At 40.7% G+C, this 17,579-nt stretch overlaps 1 protein-coding gene across 2 annotated transcripts; it reads left to right on the top strand.

Moving 5' to 3' along the window:
- Positions 1–10,579: 10,579 nt before the first annotated feature.
- MGC115216 (uncharacterized protein) lies at positions 10,580–17,334 on the top strand. Of its 2 annotated transcripts, XR_005966773.1 has the most exons (12): positions 10,580–10,733; positions 11,886–12,040; positions 12,140–12,418; positions 12,512–12,589; positions 13,311–13,452; positions 13,555–13,856; positions 13,938–14,124; positions 14,209–14,468; positions 14,556–14,765; positions 14,923–15,149; positions 16,725–16,952; positions 17,042–17,331. XR_005966773.1 is itself a non-coding variant. In NM_001096007.1 (11 exon segments), coding segments are annotated over 10 exon segments (1,842 nt in total). In that variant the 5' UTR covers positions 10,655–10,733; positions 11,886–12,026; the 3' UTR covers positions 16,868–17,334.
- Positions 17,335–17,579: the final 245 nt, after the last annotated feature.

The following is a 17,579-nucleotide window of genomic DNA, read 5'->3' as shown; positions in this document are numbered from 1 at the left end:
TCTCTCCCTACTATACCTGCTATCCCACAGTCACACTCCCTTCCCAGAGACTATTATCCCACTGTTACTATAGGCACCATCTCTCCCTACTATACCTGCTATCCCACAGTCACACTCCCTTCCCAGAGACTATTATCCACTGTTACTATAGGCACCATCTCTCCCTACTATACCTGCTATCCCACAGTCACACTCCCTTCCCAGAGACTATTATCCACTGTTACTATAGACACCATCTCTCCCTACTATACCTGCTATCCCACAGTCACACTCCCTTCCCAGAGACTATTATCCACTGTTACTATAGACACATCTCTCCCTACTATACCTGCTATCCCACAGTCACACTTCCCTTCCCAGATACTATTATCCCACTGTTACTATAGGCACCATCTCTCCCTACTATACCTGCTATCCCACAGTCACACTCCCTTCCCAGAGACTATTATCCCACTGTTACTATAGACACCAATCTCTCCCTACTATTACCTGCTATCCCACAGTCAACACTCCCTTCCAGAGACTATTATCCACTGTTACTATAGGCAACCATCTCTCCCTACTATACCTGCTATCCCACAGTTACACTCCCTTCCCAGAGACTATATATCCCACTGTTACTATAGACACCATCTCTCCCTACTATACCTGCTATCCCACAGTCACACTCCTTCCCAGATACTATTTATCCCACTGTTACTATAGGCACCATCTCTCCCTACTATACCTGCTATCCCACAGTCACACTCCCTTCCCAGAGACTATTATCCACTGTTACTATAGACACCATCTCTCCCTACTATACCTGCTATCCCACCAGTCACACTCACCTTCCCAGAGACTATTATCCACTGTTACTATAGGCACCAACCTCCCTACTATACCTGCTATCCCACAGTCACACTCCCTTCCAGAGACTATATCACTGTTACTATAGCACCATCTCTCCCTACCTATACCTGCTATCCCACAGTCACACTCCTTCCCAGAACTATTACCACTGTTACTATAGGCACCATCTCTCCCTACTATACCTGCTATCCCACAGTCACATCCCTTCCCAAGGACATTATCCACTGTTACTATAGACACCATCTTCCCACTATACTGCATCCACAGTCACACTCCCTTCCCAGAGACTATATCACTGTTACTATAGACACAATCTCTCCTCTATACTGCTATCCCACAGTCACACTCCCTTCCAAGACTATCCACTTTACTATACCACCGTACTGCATCCCACACACACTCCCTTCCCAGAGACTATAATATCCACTGTTACATAACACATCTCTCCCTACTATACCTGGCTATCCCACAGTCACACTCCCTTCCCAGAGACTATTATCCACTGTTACTATAGGCACCATCTCCCCTACTATACCTGCTATCCCACATCACACTCCCGCTTCCCAGAGACTATTATCCACTTACATAGACACATCTCTCCCTACTATACCTGCTATCCCACAGTCACACCCCTTCCCAGAAACTATTATCCACTGTTACTATAGCACCATCTCTCCCTACTATACCTGCTATCCCACAGTCACACTCCCTTCCAGAACTATTATCCCACTGTTACTATAGGCACCATCTCTCCCTACTATACCTGCTAATCCCACAGTCACACTCCCTTCCCAGAGGACTATTATCCACTGTTACTATAGGCACCATCTCTCCACTATACCTGCTATCCCACAGTCCACACTCCCTTCCCAGAGACATTATCCACTGTTACTATAGACACCATCTCTCCCTACTATACCTGCTATCCCACAGTCACACTCCCTTCCCAAGGACTTTATCCACTTACTAAGACACATCTCTCCCTACTATACCCTGCTAATCCCACGCACATTCCCTCCCAGAACTATTCACCATTTACATAGACACATCTCTCCCTTACTATCACCTGCTATCCACATCACACTCCCTTCCCAGAGACTATTATCACTGTACTATAGGCACCCATCTCTCCCTATATACCTGCTATCCCACAGTCACACTCCCTCCCAGAACTATTATCCACGGTACTAAACACATCTCTTCCTACTATACCTGCTATCCCACAGTACACACTCCCTTCCCAGGACTATTATCCACTGTTACTATAGGCACCATCTCTCCCTACTATACCTGCTATCCCACAGTCACACTCCTTCCAAACTATTATCACTGTTACATAGCACCATCTCTCCCTACTATACCCTTATCCCACGTCACACTCCCTTCCCAGAGACTATTATCCACTGTTACTATAGACACCATCTCTCCCTACTATACCTGCTATCCCACAGCACACTCCCTTCCCAGAGACCATTATCCACTGTACTATAGACCACAGTCTCTACATCTCTCCCTACTATACCTGCTATCCCACAGTCACACTCCCTTCCCAGAGACTATTATCCACTGTTACTATAGGCACATCTCTCCCTACTATACCTGCTATCCCACAGTCACACTCCCTTCCAGAGAACTATTATCCACTGTTACTATAGGCACCATCTCTCCCTACTATACCTGCTATCCCACAGTCAACACTCCCTTCCAGAGACTATTATCCACTGTTACTATAGACACCATCTCTCCCTACTATACCTGCTATCCCACAGTCACACTCCCTTCCCAGAGACTATATATCCACTGTTACTATAGGCCACCATCTCTCCCTACTATACCTGCTATCCCACAGTCACACTCCCTTCCCAGAGACTATTATCCACTGTTACTATAGACACATCTCTCCCTACTATACCTGCTATCCCACAGTCACACTTCCCTTCCAGAGACTATTATCACTGTTACTATAGACACCATCTCTCCCTACTATACCTGCTATCCACAGTCACACTCCCTTTCCCAGAGACTATTATCCACTGTTACTATAGGCCCATCTCTCCTACTATACCTGCTATCCCACAGTCACACTCCCTTCCCAGAGACTATTATCCACTTGTTACTTGACACCATCTCTCCCCTACTATACCTGCTATCCACAGTCACACTCCCTTCCAGAGACTATTAATCCACTGTTACTATAGACACATCTCTCCCTACTATACCTGCTATCCCACAGTCACCACTCCCTTCCCAGAGACTATTATCCACTGTTACTATAGCACCCATCTCTCCCTACTATACCTGCTATCCCACAGTCACACTTCCCTTCCCAGAGACTATTATCCACTGTTACTATAGACACATCTCTCCCTACTATACCTGCTATCCACAGTCACATCTCCCTTCCCAGAGACTATTATCCACTGTTACTATAGGCACCATCTCTCCCTACTATACCTGCTATCCACAGTCACACTCCCTTCCAGAGACTATTATCCACTGTTACTACACCAGCTCTCCCACTATACCTGCTATCCCACAGTCACACTCCCTTCCCAGAGACATTATTCCACTGTACTATAGACACCATCTCTCCCCTACTATACCTGCTATCCCACAGTCACACTCCCTTCCCAGAGACTATATCCAAACTGTACTATAGACACCATCTCTCCCTACTATACCTTGCATCCCACAGTCAATCCCTCCAGAGACTATTATCCATTACACTAGAACACATCTCTCCCTACTATATGCTATTCCCACGCACACTCCCTTCCCAGAGACTATTATCCACTGTTACTATAGGCACCATCTCATCCCTACTATACCTGCATCCCACAGTCACACTCCCATTCCCAGAGACTATTATCCCACGTACTATACACATCTCTCCCTTTAACCGCTATCCCACAGCACACTCCCTCCCAGCACTTATTATCCACTGTTACTATAGCAGGGTAAGTGAAACTGCAGTTATTGCATACATCTGTAACCTTATGAGTTGTATCTTTGTCGGTGTAAGTATTTTTAAAAAAAAAAACAGTTATACTGGAAGACAAAATAAGGCAGGCTTTTAGCTTGCGTAGGTATAAGTTGTTGTAGTTAGCAGATTTTGTGTTAAACATCCTTCTTTCCACTTTATACCACTTTTCCTTTATTGGACTCTAAGGGGAAACACAGGCAGTTCATTTCTACATGGAAGAATCAATCACTATCTTTATCCTCTTACAAGTACTGATACTATCCTGCCACTTAACAGACGAGTAGGTGAGCCTTTAAATTTTCATGTTTGTTCGGATTCCCAGCGAGTAAAACTTGATTTAATGTGTTGTGTCTTGCGCTGACTCCATAGCAGCAATAGAGGAACGTGTCTCTGCATTTAAGTCACTTTGTGTCCTGTCCTGTTACTGTCTCCCGGGCTGGACCTGGCACTGACAAAAATGGACTGACAAAAAAATGTTTGACAGATTAAAGATAAATGGTAATTTTATTGCATTTTTCATGCTTGTTCTATTTTTATATATTTATGTGAAACCTTTATGCATCGTACTTTCTTGATGTCCAAAAGAAATATCAGAAAAGCAAAAACCTCAAGAAACAAAAAACCCAAATTTTAAAAAGTGTCCCAATACATCTAATTAGACTTATGCACTAAGTCACTCCTATGTGATTGTCTTGCTGGGAATTCATTTATATAAATGTATTAATTGAATGTTGAGCATATGGACTGTGCAACAAATGGTCAGATGTTGAGAGATCCATAGGGGGTTGGGGGTTTTATTATCCAGTGAGACATTAGGGATCAATAAAGGATGCCATTATTTCTTGCCATCAAAATCAAAAGAAGTCTGCGCTGAATTGATGCTGAGAACAAATATACAGAAGTGCATAAAACAGCTTTAGACACAAAAACGTAAATCTGCAACCAGGTCCATTTTGTGCAACTACAACTGTTTAACTATCCTAAGGCCAATTCCATGTATAATACCCCCAAACACATGGCGAGATAAATAGAGTGGCACTTTTATATACAAAGCCCCCAGAATACCTTGTAGCATCAATTCAGTGCCAATTCTGTGTATAATACCCCAGAATACTGACAGTACAAATACAGTGCCAACTGCATCTATAATACCAAAGAGCACCTGGTAGAATAAATACAGGGCCAATTCCATGTATAATACCCCAGAACACACAGCAGATAAATACAGGGCCAATTCCATGTATAATACCCAGAACACACAGCAGATAAATACAGGGCCAATTCCATGTATAATACCCCAGAACACACAGTAGATAAATACAGGTCCAATTCCATGTATAATACCCCAGAACACACAGCAGATAAATACAGGACCAATTCCATGTATAATACCCCAGAACTCACAGCAGATAAATACAGGACCAATTCCATGTATAATACCCCAGAACTCACAGCAGATAAATACAGGACCAATTCCATGTATAATACCCCAGAACACACAGCAGATAAATACAGTACCAATTCCATGTATAATACCCCAGAACACACAGCAGATAAAAACAGTGCCAATTCCATGTATAATACCCCAGAACACACAGCAGATAAATACAGTGCCAATTCCATGTATAATATTCCAGAACACACAGCGCCAATTCCATGTATAATACCCCAGAACACACAGCAGATAAATACAGTACCAATTCCATGTATAATACCCCAGAACACACAGCAGATAAATACAGTGCCAATTCCATGTATAATACCCAGAACACACAGCAGATAAATACAGTGCCAATTCCATGTATAATACCCAGAACACACAGCAGATAAATACAGGGTCAATTCCATGTATAATACCCCAGAACACACAGCAGGATAAATACAGTGCCAATTCCATGTATAATACCCCAGAACACACAGCAGGATAAATACAGTACCAATTTCATGTATAATACCCCAGAACACACAGCAGATAAATACAGTACCAATTCCATGTATAATACCCCAGAACCCACAGCAGGATAAATACAGAGCCAATTCCATGTATAATACCCCAGAACACACAGCAGATAAATACAGGGCCAATTCAATGTATAATACCCCAGAACCCACAGCAGGATAAATACAGAGCCAATTCCATGTATAATACCCCAGAACACACAGCAGATAAATACAGTGCCAATTCCATGTATAATACCCCAGAACCCACAGCAGGATAAATACAGTGCCAATTCCATGTATAATACCCCAGAACACACAGCAGATAAATACAGTGTCAATTCCATGTATAATACCCCAGAACATACAGCAGATAAATACAGAGACAATTCCATGTATAATACCCCAGAACACACAGCAGATAAATACAGGACCAATTCCATGTATAATACCCCAGAACACACAGCAGGATAAATACAGTGCCAATTCCATGTATAATACCCAGAACACACAGCAGATAAATACAGGGCCAATTCCATGTATAATACCCCAGAACACACAGCAGGGTAAATACAGGCCCAATTGTATTTATGATGCCACAAAACAACTGGCAGGCTAAATACACCAACTGTATATATAATTTCCCAGAAAACATGGTAGTAGTCAAACCTGGGGCTTTCAACTGGTTTCCATTATAGTCTAAGAAGGGAAAACACTCGCATGGTCTCAGCTGCTCACTCACCAGATAAACTGAGAAAAACCCCATAAACCTTAAGGATTGGGCTATAAACATGATTTCGCAACCATGAAACATCGTCTGGATGAGCCCCACTCAAATAAAACCCAAAGTATCTGGCTTATGTTTCTTCTTCTCTTCTCTTATGTTTTGCTTTTGAGGAATTCAGTTTTAACCCCAGAACCTCCCAATGTTCCTGTGTTACAGCCAACTCTTCTTCCATTGATCAGGTAGGAGAGGCGGTTAATTTCTCTTGCAGGGTAAAAACCTGTCTGTTCTACCTCTTCAAATGATGAACATTTTAATACTAAATATTAGAGACGGGGCTCTCAGATATATCTTCCTAGTCCGTAAATCATTCAGCAGTCTCTGAGATCACTGAACGGAGAGCAGTTTTAATACTTAAAATAATCATTTTCAGGAACGATACATAATTTAGCAAATTAGTGTTTCACTTTGATATTCAGTATAATGCGTCAGTATATTCTGTATGCACAGAATAATGTTATAGAAATCTAGGCTATGGAAATATAGATAAAGAAACGCTTCATATCCTAATAAAGGTAGATTGGAAAATATAGTATTTTACTTGAACATCAGGCTCATGCGTCTGTAACTAGTAACGTGTAACACCAGTAACGTGGGGTAACGTGCAACACCAGTAACGTTGGGTAACGTGCAACACCAGTAACGTGGAGTAACGTGCAACACCAGTAACGTGGGGTAACGTCACGTGCAACACCAGTAACGTAGGGTAACGTGCAACACCAGTAACATAGGGTAGGTGCAACAACAGTAACATGGGGTAATGTTTAACACCAGTAACGTGGGGTAACGTGCAACACCAGTAACATGTAACACCAGTAACGTGGGGTAACGTCACGTGCAACACCAGTAACGTAGGGTAACGTGCAACACCAGTAACATGGGGTAGGTGCAACAACAGTAACATGGGGTAATGTTTAACACCAGTAACGTGGGTAACGTGCAACACCAGTAACATGTAACACCAGTAACATGGGGTAACGTCACGTGCAACACCAGTAACGTAGGGTAACGTGCAACACCAGTAATGTGGGGTAACATGCAACACCAGTAACGTAGGGTAACGTGCAACACCAGTAATGTGGGGTAACGTGCAACACCAGTAACGTGGGGTAACATGCAACACCAGTAACATGGGGTAATGTTTAACACCAGTAACGTGGGGTAACGTGCAACACCAGTAACATGTAACACCAGTAACAACATGGGGTAAGGTGTAACATCAGTAACATGGGGTAATGTGCAACACCAGTAACATGGGGTAACGTGCAACACCAGTAACATGGGGTAGCGTGCAACAGTAACATGGGGTAACATTTAACACCAGTAACATGGGGTAACGTGCAACACCAGTAACATGGGGTAGCGTGCAACAGTAACATGGGGTAACATTTAACACCAGTAACGTGGGGTAACGTGCAACACCAGTAACATGTAACACCAGTAACAACATGGGGTAACATGTAACACCAGTAACATGGGGTAAAGTGTAACAACAGTAACATGGGGTAACGTTACCGTCTAAAGAAAAACCAAAATTCTGCCTCATTTCTCAAAATCGTGATTAAAAGATTTCTCTTTAAAATTCCTTTATTTTTGTAGGACACTTTCTCTAAAATCATGAATATTTATCACATCCACAGCTGTCTTGGTAGGGTGGGGTCCAAGGCAAAATACAAATATGTGACCCTCTTTACCACCATTTAAAGGCTGTCTCCCATAGACAGGTATACGGGATCTGTTATCCGAAAACCCATTATCCAGAAAGTTCAGAATTATGGAAAGGTCGTCTCCCATAGACTACATTTTATCAAAAAAATTTTTTTATAATGTTTATATTTTAATATTTTAAATAAAAAAAATTAAATTGTTTTTTCTGTGTAATAATAAAACAGTCGCTTGTACTTGATCCCAACTAAGATATAATTAATCCTTATTGGAGGCAAAACCAGCCTGTTGGGTTTATTTCATGTTTATATGATTTTCTAGTAGACTTAAAAGTATGAAGATCCAAATTATAGAAAGATCTATTATCCGGACACCCTCAGGTCCCAAGCATTCTGGATAACAGGTCCCATACCCGTACTTGATCCCAACTAAGATATAATTAATCCTTGTTGGAAGCAAAACCAGACTACCGGGTTTAATTGATGTTTACATGATTTTCTAGTAGACTTATGGTATGAAGATCCATATAACAGATAAATCCGTTATCCAGAAAACCCAAGGTCCCAAGCATTCTGGATAACAGGTCCCATACCTAAAGTAGTTTGCTAACTCATTGCTGATGCTGAAGAGATCAGCTGCACTCTGATTGGATATTTGGGGAGGGGTTTGTAGCTTATCTAATCAGAGCACAGATGACTTTACAAACAGTGAAATGTCCCATGTATAATACCCCAGAACCCACAGCAGATAAATACAGAGCCAATTCCATGTATAATACCCCAGAACCCACAGCAGATAAATACAGAGCCAATTCCATGTATAATACCCCAGAACACACAGCAGGATAAATACAGGGCCAATTCCATGTATAATACCCAGAACACACAGCAGATAAATACAGGACCAATTCCATGTATAATACCCCAGAACACACAGCAGATAAATACAGTGCCAATTCCATGTATAATACCCAGAACACACAGCAGATAAATACAGAGCCAATTCCATGTATAATACCCAGAACACACAGCAGATAAATACAGTGCCAATTCCATGTATAATACACCAGAACACACAGCAGATAAATACAGTGCCAATTCCATGTATAATACCCAGAACACACAGCAAATAAATACAGTGCCAATTCCATGTATAATACCCAGAACACACAGCAGGATAAATACAGTGTCAATTCCATGTATAATACCCAGAACACACAGCAGATAAATACAGTGCCAATTCCATGTATAATACCCCAGAACACACAGCAGATAAATACAGGGCCAATTCCATGTATAATACCCAGAACACACAGCAGATAAATACAGTGCCAATTCCATGTATAATACCCCAGAACACACAGCAGATAAATACAGAGCCAATTCCATGTATAATACCCCAGAACACACAGCAGATAAATACAGTGGCAATTCCATGTATAATACCCCAGAACACACAGCAGATAAATACAGAGCCAATTCCATGTATAATACCCCAGAACACACAGCAGATAAATACAGGGCCAATTCCATGTATAATACCCCAGAACACACAGCAGATAAATACAGAGCCAATTCCATGTATAATACCCCAGAACACACAGCAGATAAATACAGTGGCAATTCCATGTATAATACCCCAGAACACACAGCAGATAAATACAGAGCCAATTCCATGTATAATACCCCAGAACACACAGCAGATAAATACAGGGCCAATTCCATGTATAATACCCCAGAACACACAGCAGGATAAATACAGTGTCAATTCCATGTATAATACCCAGAACACACAGCAGATAAATACAGTGTCAATTCCATGTATAATACCCCAGAACACACAGCAGATAAATACAGGGCCAATTCCATGTATAATACCCCAGAACACACAGCAGATAAATACAGTGTCAATTCCATGTATAATACCCAGAACACACAGCAGATAAATACAGTGCCAATTCCATGTATAATACCCCAGAACACCTGGCAGGCTAAATACCTGGCCAGTCGTAGATATAATTGTTTAAGTTGTATCTACATTGAAATGCCAAATAGAGTGGGAAACTGCTGATTAACAAGCAGGTGTAGGTTACAGGTATTTTGGGTATGCTGCTATCAGTCAGCTGATCCTCATTGATTAGTGCCTTTGCTTGACTCTTTTAGAGAATAGGCATTATTAACTCTTAAGTTTCATTAAGTCTAGGGGAAGCTAAGCCTAAAATAAAAAGAAACAAAATAAAAGCTGCTCCTTGCTGACTGCACTGATCCTTTAATCAGTAATTGAAACCTAAGGTCCTGCCTCCAAACCCAAAGCTGAAGAGATCAGCTGCACTCTGATTGGATATTTGGGGAGGGGTTTGTAGCTTGTCCAATCAGAGCACAGATGATTTTACAGAGAGTGAGGACTGGGAAAACTTTACAGACTGAAGACATGGCACATGGGAGACTGATGTGAAGGAGATGAAATATATAATTGTGCATTTATGCAGCAACTTTTATCCCAGTCTGACAGGTACAATTGACTTTCTGAGGCAAATACAGCAACTTCTATCAATAATAATACAATGGCTTTTTAGGTTCTAATGTTTCCTTTATTTGCTCCTTTTCTTGTTGCTTTTTACTAGTTTTTCTGACTTTTTTTCATTGTTTTCATGAAATCGGCACTATGTACCAACCCGTGTTCCGGAGGCTTTTATATGTAAATTAGAATTTAATTTCCCACTGAGTATAATGTGCCAGGACCCACTGTCTCCCACTGAGTATAATGTGCCAGGACCCACTGTCTCCCACTCAGTATAATGTGCCAGGACCCACTGTCTCCCACTCAGTATAATGTGCCAGGACCCACTGTTTCCCACTGAGTATGATGTGCCAGGACCCACTGTCTCCCACTGAGTATAATGTGCCAGGACCCACTTTCTCCCACTGAGTATAATGTGCCAGGACCCACTTTCTCCCACTGAGTATAATGTGCCAGGACCCACTGTTTCCCACAGTTTAATTTTTCCGAATTTTAAAGCCGTCAATTCTTCCATTTTCTTTGCGTTTTCTATTTCTTTTACCCATTTAATTTTTTGGGGTGGTTTAGAGTTCCTCAATAGTAACGTGTAAAATTAGCTTGTCTTGTATCACTTTTTGGTTATTTTTAGTTAAATTTAGGGGATTATTTTTCAAAGGTCAAATTTGTGAGTTTTTTTTTTTTTTTTTTTTTAAGACCTCGAATAAACTCACAACTCAAATGGTTTCTAATTTAAGAAAAATCTTGAATCAGTGTAGTTGGGGTGGAAAACTCGAATAGATTTAATTGATCAAATTTTCTAGCAAAACCCACTGAATAAAACTCGAACATCATGAAGGCTATTAACATCTTCAAGGGACCTCTGCCATTGCCTTCTGCATGATTGTGACAGGTTTTGGATGGTGTATTTTCAGATTTGCACTATTTCCAGATTTGGGATATAATAAATCTCAAAAAATTTAATTTAAAAAAAAAAAAAAAAATCTTTATATCTTATATAAAAAGGGACTTTTACATTTTTTTTAACAAGTCCTGAGAGTGATGAGTCATTGCTGTGAATATATTATAAGTCATTTCATTTAAAGTCCAATCCACATCTTTTGTGCATTTAATTTAGGTAACCCAATCTTGCTTCTTTGTCTGCAGGTAACCCTCTTTTGCACACACCTCCCCTGACTCCTTTGTGTTGGGATTGTTGTGAGTTGTGTATAAAGACTTGACCTCTGGGCACACACAGATCTCGACTGATCTAGGTATAGAAGCAAGTCTGATTTATCATTTTCTGCCATGCCATCTGACGCGTAAGTGCCTACAGAGTGTCGCCAGTAGACTGGTGTTTTCTTCATTGTGTTTTATTGCTATAGTGGGTCCCTTTTCTCATATCGCATTTTCGTTTCCAGAAAAAGAATACAGCTGGCCTGCAAATATTGCTTCAAAATGACTGAGAGACTTTCAGGCCACCTCCGTAGCTCCTGTAAGAAAGGTGCAGACAATGGTGAAATCCTTCTTCTTGTACAGGAAGCGAAGGCCAACATGAGAAGTTTGGTAAGCAACCTCGCTGTGGTGCAGTACCAGCAACTGAAGGCTGCGGTCGATTCAGACAACGCATTGAATTCCTTTGTAGAGTTCCTAGAGTCCAAGGGATGTCTCATAAGTGATAAACCATCAGGAACGCACAGGTAGGCTATCGATGTTGCGTGTCTCTTGCTTTATTTCTAAGTTGCAAATTCTATATCAAATGACGGAGACTTACTCTCTGTTTTCGGTTGTAGCACTCTAGTTCCAGCAGAGGAGGAGCAGGAGAATCCAAAAGAGGAGGAGGAAGAGACGGAGATAGAGACTCTACCAAGGTAACTTTTTATAGACTGAAGTACAACGGGCCACCTATAGGGATACTGTCGCGGGCTAACACGTTTTTTTCCAAAATGCATCAGTTAATAGAGATGCTCCAGCAGAATTCTGCACAGAAATCTGTTTTTTCTTTTAAAAGAACAGATTTTTTTGATATTTTATTTTGAAATTTGACATGAGGCTAGATGTGATGTCTATTTCCCAGGTGTCCTCAGCCACGTGACTTGTGCTCTGATAAACTTCAGTCACTCTTTAATGCTACACTGAAAGTTCTCCCTCTCCGACCCACTGAAAGTTCTCCCTCTCCGACCCAACCCAACAATGGGCAGCTAACCAGAAAGCAGCTCCCTGACACCTCTGCCGAAGAATTTGTTTGCTTTGCTAAGGTTTTTTCTGCTTGGGTGCTTTTCTCATGCCTACCATTAGGCGGGGGGCTAGGGAGCACGACTTGGGTTGTGTTGAAGTACAATGAGAAGGGGAGAAACAGCTCAATATCTCAAAGCAGTTTCATCCTGAAGTGCTAGCTCCTTCTCAGAGCACAATGCACTGAGATGGCTGCCTCCTCACGAATATTGCAGCTAAAACAATGTGTGTTAGGGTTATGGTAACAGTGTAGTTTAGAAATAAACAATAAACCATAAAAATCATGACAGAGCCACTGTTTTTCAGGGTTCATTTCATGTTCCTATTTATGATTTCTTTAATATTTCCATGTCCTAGCACATCAAATGTCACCACATCGGTAAAAAAGATTATGAAAGCGGCCGGACTGTACAAGAAACATTCAGTCAAATCTACCTTACTACTGGGATTTAAAAAATACCTGCGGGCCTCCTTTTCCAAGTCTCACATCAACTATAATGTAAGCCGTTCTGAAATGCTGGCTATGGTTTTCATGTTTATTTCTCACGCCAGTTATGGGATATTTATAGCAAATCATTCCATTCTTATCTTCTACATTCAGGTGGCCATTGTATCCAGATATCTACACTACATGAATCCGCATGTGGTATCTGTGAGTTGCTTGCATAACATAGAGAGGACTATGCAGTTCTTCAATGAATTTGGAACCTTGACTATTGCTAGAAAAACAGTACTCAATTACATTCGTGCGATCAAGACATTTGTCAGGTACATCAACTCAGAGGATAAATTTTTAGAAAAGGATCCATCTCTCCGTAGGTCCATAGAAACATTCCTGAAAAGAATGAACGAAGCTCTGGTTGACATAACCAAAACAGCCACTAAGAAACCGCCAGAGAGGAAGTAAGTTGATATAATATTAAACCTATAAGTGCAGGTTGATTATAAATGTCTGGTTGTTCTTATTAAGTTTTTCTTTTACAGAGCATCAACTCCTGAAGAGTGCCAGGAGGTTTTAAATAAGACACATCCGTATTTTATGGAAGTCATTGACCAGGCAAATTCCGGACATGAACTAGAAGAGAGAGACCGAATATTCGTCCTGCATTATTTGGAATCATTGTTAGTTTTGCAAAAACTCCACAGAGGATTCGTCATGCAGAATATGACTGTAGGTAGGCCACCTATGGAAGCCGATATGATCTCACACTATGAAAAGGCTCAATTTAAAGCTGCATTTATTATCTTTTCACAGGTGGATCAGTGGCTGGAGAGGTCCCACCTTGAAATCCAGGATGGAACTAAGAGAATGAGAGTAGCCGTCATCAAGGTGAAGAAGAATTCTGACGAACCGCACAATGTTGTCCTACAGAGAGTGGAAGAAATATGGTTTGATACCTTTTTCACAAAGATTCGGCCTACTTTCCTGAAAGGAGAATCTAGCTACTTCTTTATTTCTAGCAATGGAGAGAAAATAATCAATCCAACTACTGATATCAGAAGTTTCCAAAACAAGTTAGTCATTTAGCAACTTTTTCTTCAAACCCTGCATTGTACAAAAGTTAATTGCATAATAATATGTTTAATTCCCCCCCGCTTTAGGTTTAAAGTTCATGTGGCAAGTTGGCAGGACACCAGGAGCATTTTTGAAAAGTTCATCATACCCAGCTGTGATGTTAAAAACCAAGAACTGTTAAGGAAGTATCTAAAGTCCGACTTGAAGATTAAGAACATCAACATATCAGAGTTTTTGCAAGCTGCGGTGATGGTGAGCAACCTGCAAAAGACATGGGTCCAGCCTTCCACCTCAAGGTTAGTTTTTGTTAGCACAACAAAATTGTATCATCGCCGTGTGGTTGTTGATTATTATTACTATTATTGCTAAAAGTGGCAGGAGTAGAGTTTGTTGTTCTTAGGGGTGCTATTATTGAATATCTTAAAAGACTTGTTTTCCTTTCTTGCTTTCTAGAGACAGACAACTCCCAACCACCATGGACACAGTCAAAGACGAGACGTTTCCACGGCCCGATGAGAAGATGATGTGCTACAAGTATATTGAGAACAATTTTCCAGTAGGACTTGACCGGGTTGGCCCTACATTAAAAGAATGCAAGAATGTTACTGACATGCACGGACATTACTGCTATGACCGATGGAGAAGGAAACAAGTCAAACTGCGGATGGATGATGTCATTGGTAAGAATTATTCACAGGTTCTGTGTATGTACATATTTAAATTGCTCAAGCTTTAGAACCAATTATACATTTATACATAGTTACATAGTTAAATTGGGTTGAAAAAAGACAAAGTCCATCAAGTTCAACCCCTCCAAATAAAAACCCAGCCCCATACACACACCCCTCCCCTACTCTCACATAAAAGATATTTACTCATATCTATACTATAGAGTTTAGTATCACAATAGCCTTTGATATTGTGTCTGTCCAAGAAATCATCCAAGTCCCTCTTATAGTCATTAACTGAATCATCACCCGGCAGTGCATTCCCCAACCTCACTGTCCTCACTGTGATGAACCCCCTACTCTGTTCCTTTAAATGAAACTTCTTTTCCTCTAGTCTGAAGGGGAGGCCTCTGGTACGTGATTCTCTTTATGGGTAAAAAGGTCCCCTGCTATTTGTCTATAATGTCCTCTAATGTACTTGTAAAGTCTAATCATGTCCCCTCACAAGCACCTTTTTTCCAGAGAAAACAACCCCAACCTTGTCAGTCTCCCCTCATAATTTAACTCTTCCCTCCCTCTAACCAGTTTAGTTGCACTTAGTCTCTGCACTCTCTCCAGCTCATTTATATCCCTCTTAACGACTGGAGTCCAAAACTGCCCCCATACTCCAGATGAGGCCTCACCAGGGACCTATAAAGAGACACAATTATGTTTCATCCCTTGAGTTAATGCCCTTTTTTATACAAGAACTTTATTTGCTTTAGTAGCCACAGAATGACACTGCCCAGAATTAGACAACTTGTTATCTACAAAGACCCCAAGATCCTTCTCATTTAAGGAAACTCCCAACACACTGCCATTTAGTGTAGAACTTGCATTTATATTATTTTTGCCAAAGTGCATAACCTTGCATTTATCAACATTGAACCTCATTTTCCAGTTTGCTGCCCAGTTTTCCAGTTTAGACAAATCACTGTGCAAAGTGGCAGCAACCTGCATGGAACCTATAGTTCTGCACAATTTAGTCTCATCTGCAAAAATAGAAACAGTACTTTCAATGGCCACCTCCAGGTCATTAATAAACAAGTTGAAAAGCAAGGGACCTAGTACAGAGCCCTGCGGTACTCCACTAACAACACTGGTCCAATTAGAAAATGTTCCATTTACCACCACTCTTTGTAGTCTATCTTTTAGCCAGTTCTCTATCCAGGTACAAATACTATGTTCCAGGCCAACATTCCTTCATTTAACCAGTATCCTTTTGTGTGGCACTGTATCAAATGCTTTAGCAAAGTCTAAGTAAATCACATCCACTGCCATCCCAGAATCAAGGTCTCTGCTTACCTTTTCATAAAAAATAATTAAGTTAGTCTGGCAAGATCTATTACACATAAAACCATGCTGGCACACACTCATAGTATCATGATTTGCTATAAAGTCCAGTATCTTATCCTTCGAAAAGCTTTTCTACCACTGACGTCAGACTAACTGGCTTATAGTTTTGAGGCTGAGAACGGGATCCTTTTATAAATAGAGGCACCACATTAATTGTACAAACAATTGCAATTGCTTTCTCTCTTTTTTTAGGGCATTTCAGACACACGAAACCTAATGTGTACCAAATTAAGAGACATATCAAAAGTCGAGGCTGGACCAATCGTATACCAATGGCCAAGGAGGTACTGGAAAACTGGGAAGCCAAATCGCCTTTAAAGAAAGCTGGACAATGACCCAAAATTAGAAGCTCTATTGACACACAACAACAACCTGGACCTACCATAGCATGACCTAAAGATGTCAGAAAATAGTAAGAAGGTAGAAAATTATCACGCTACCAGCGTTTAAGAACAGGGTCTTTGTGTGCCACTGTTAAATAATTTCTGAACAGTTTATTTTTTTCACAGACAAAGCATAAAAGACTTTGCATTGAGTGAAACAGAAAGTTAACAGAAGATCCCTTCAACTATATTTTGTCTATTGAAGCCAATATATGACCTATCCAACCTCGTTGAAGCTCCTCGTTCACCTATAGGTGAGAGGAAGTTGTTGTGAATTGTAGACAGCCCCTATATTATTCAACTGTGTTTTATTTATTTATTTTCCACATACTATTAAAGCTATATTTGATACAAATGTTAACTAGTAAAACATAAAAACATGCATGTATAGTATAATAATAAATCGTTTTAACGTGTCACACGTGTGTGTCGAGTGAATTCCATATCTGGCTGAGCTTTATTTAATAAGACTACTGATATGAAAGTTCTGGAACCTACTAAGAAAGATTCTCAATTGGATCTGGCAATAGCAAACAATGTGGAATTAATTTCTAGCATTTGCATGGGGGCATTTAGTGAACAGTTAAGGAAAGGCTAAAGTTAGTTAGTAGCAAGGGCAGTCAACTTCAGACACATTAGATAGTTGCAAGAAAGGGATGAGGAG

The sequence above is a fragment of the Xenopus laevis genome, chromosome 4L, assembly GCF_017654675.1.
Source record: "Xenopus laevis strain J_2021 chromosome 4L, Xenopus_laevis_v10.1, whole genome shotgun sequence".
Classification (NCBI taxonomy): Eukaryota; Metazoa; Chordata; class Amphibia; order Anura; family Pipidae; genus Xenopus; species Xenopus laevis.
Note: the sequence above shows the minus strand (reverse complement) of the source record. Positions and strands in the feature narration are given on the sequence as shown.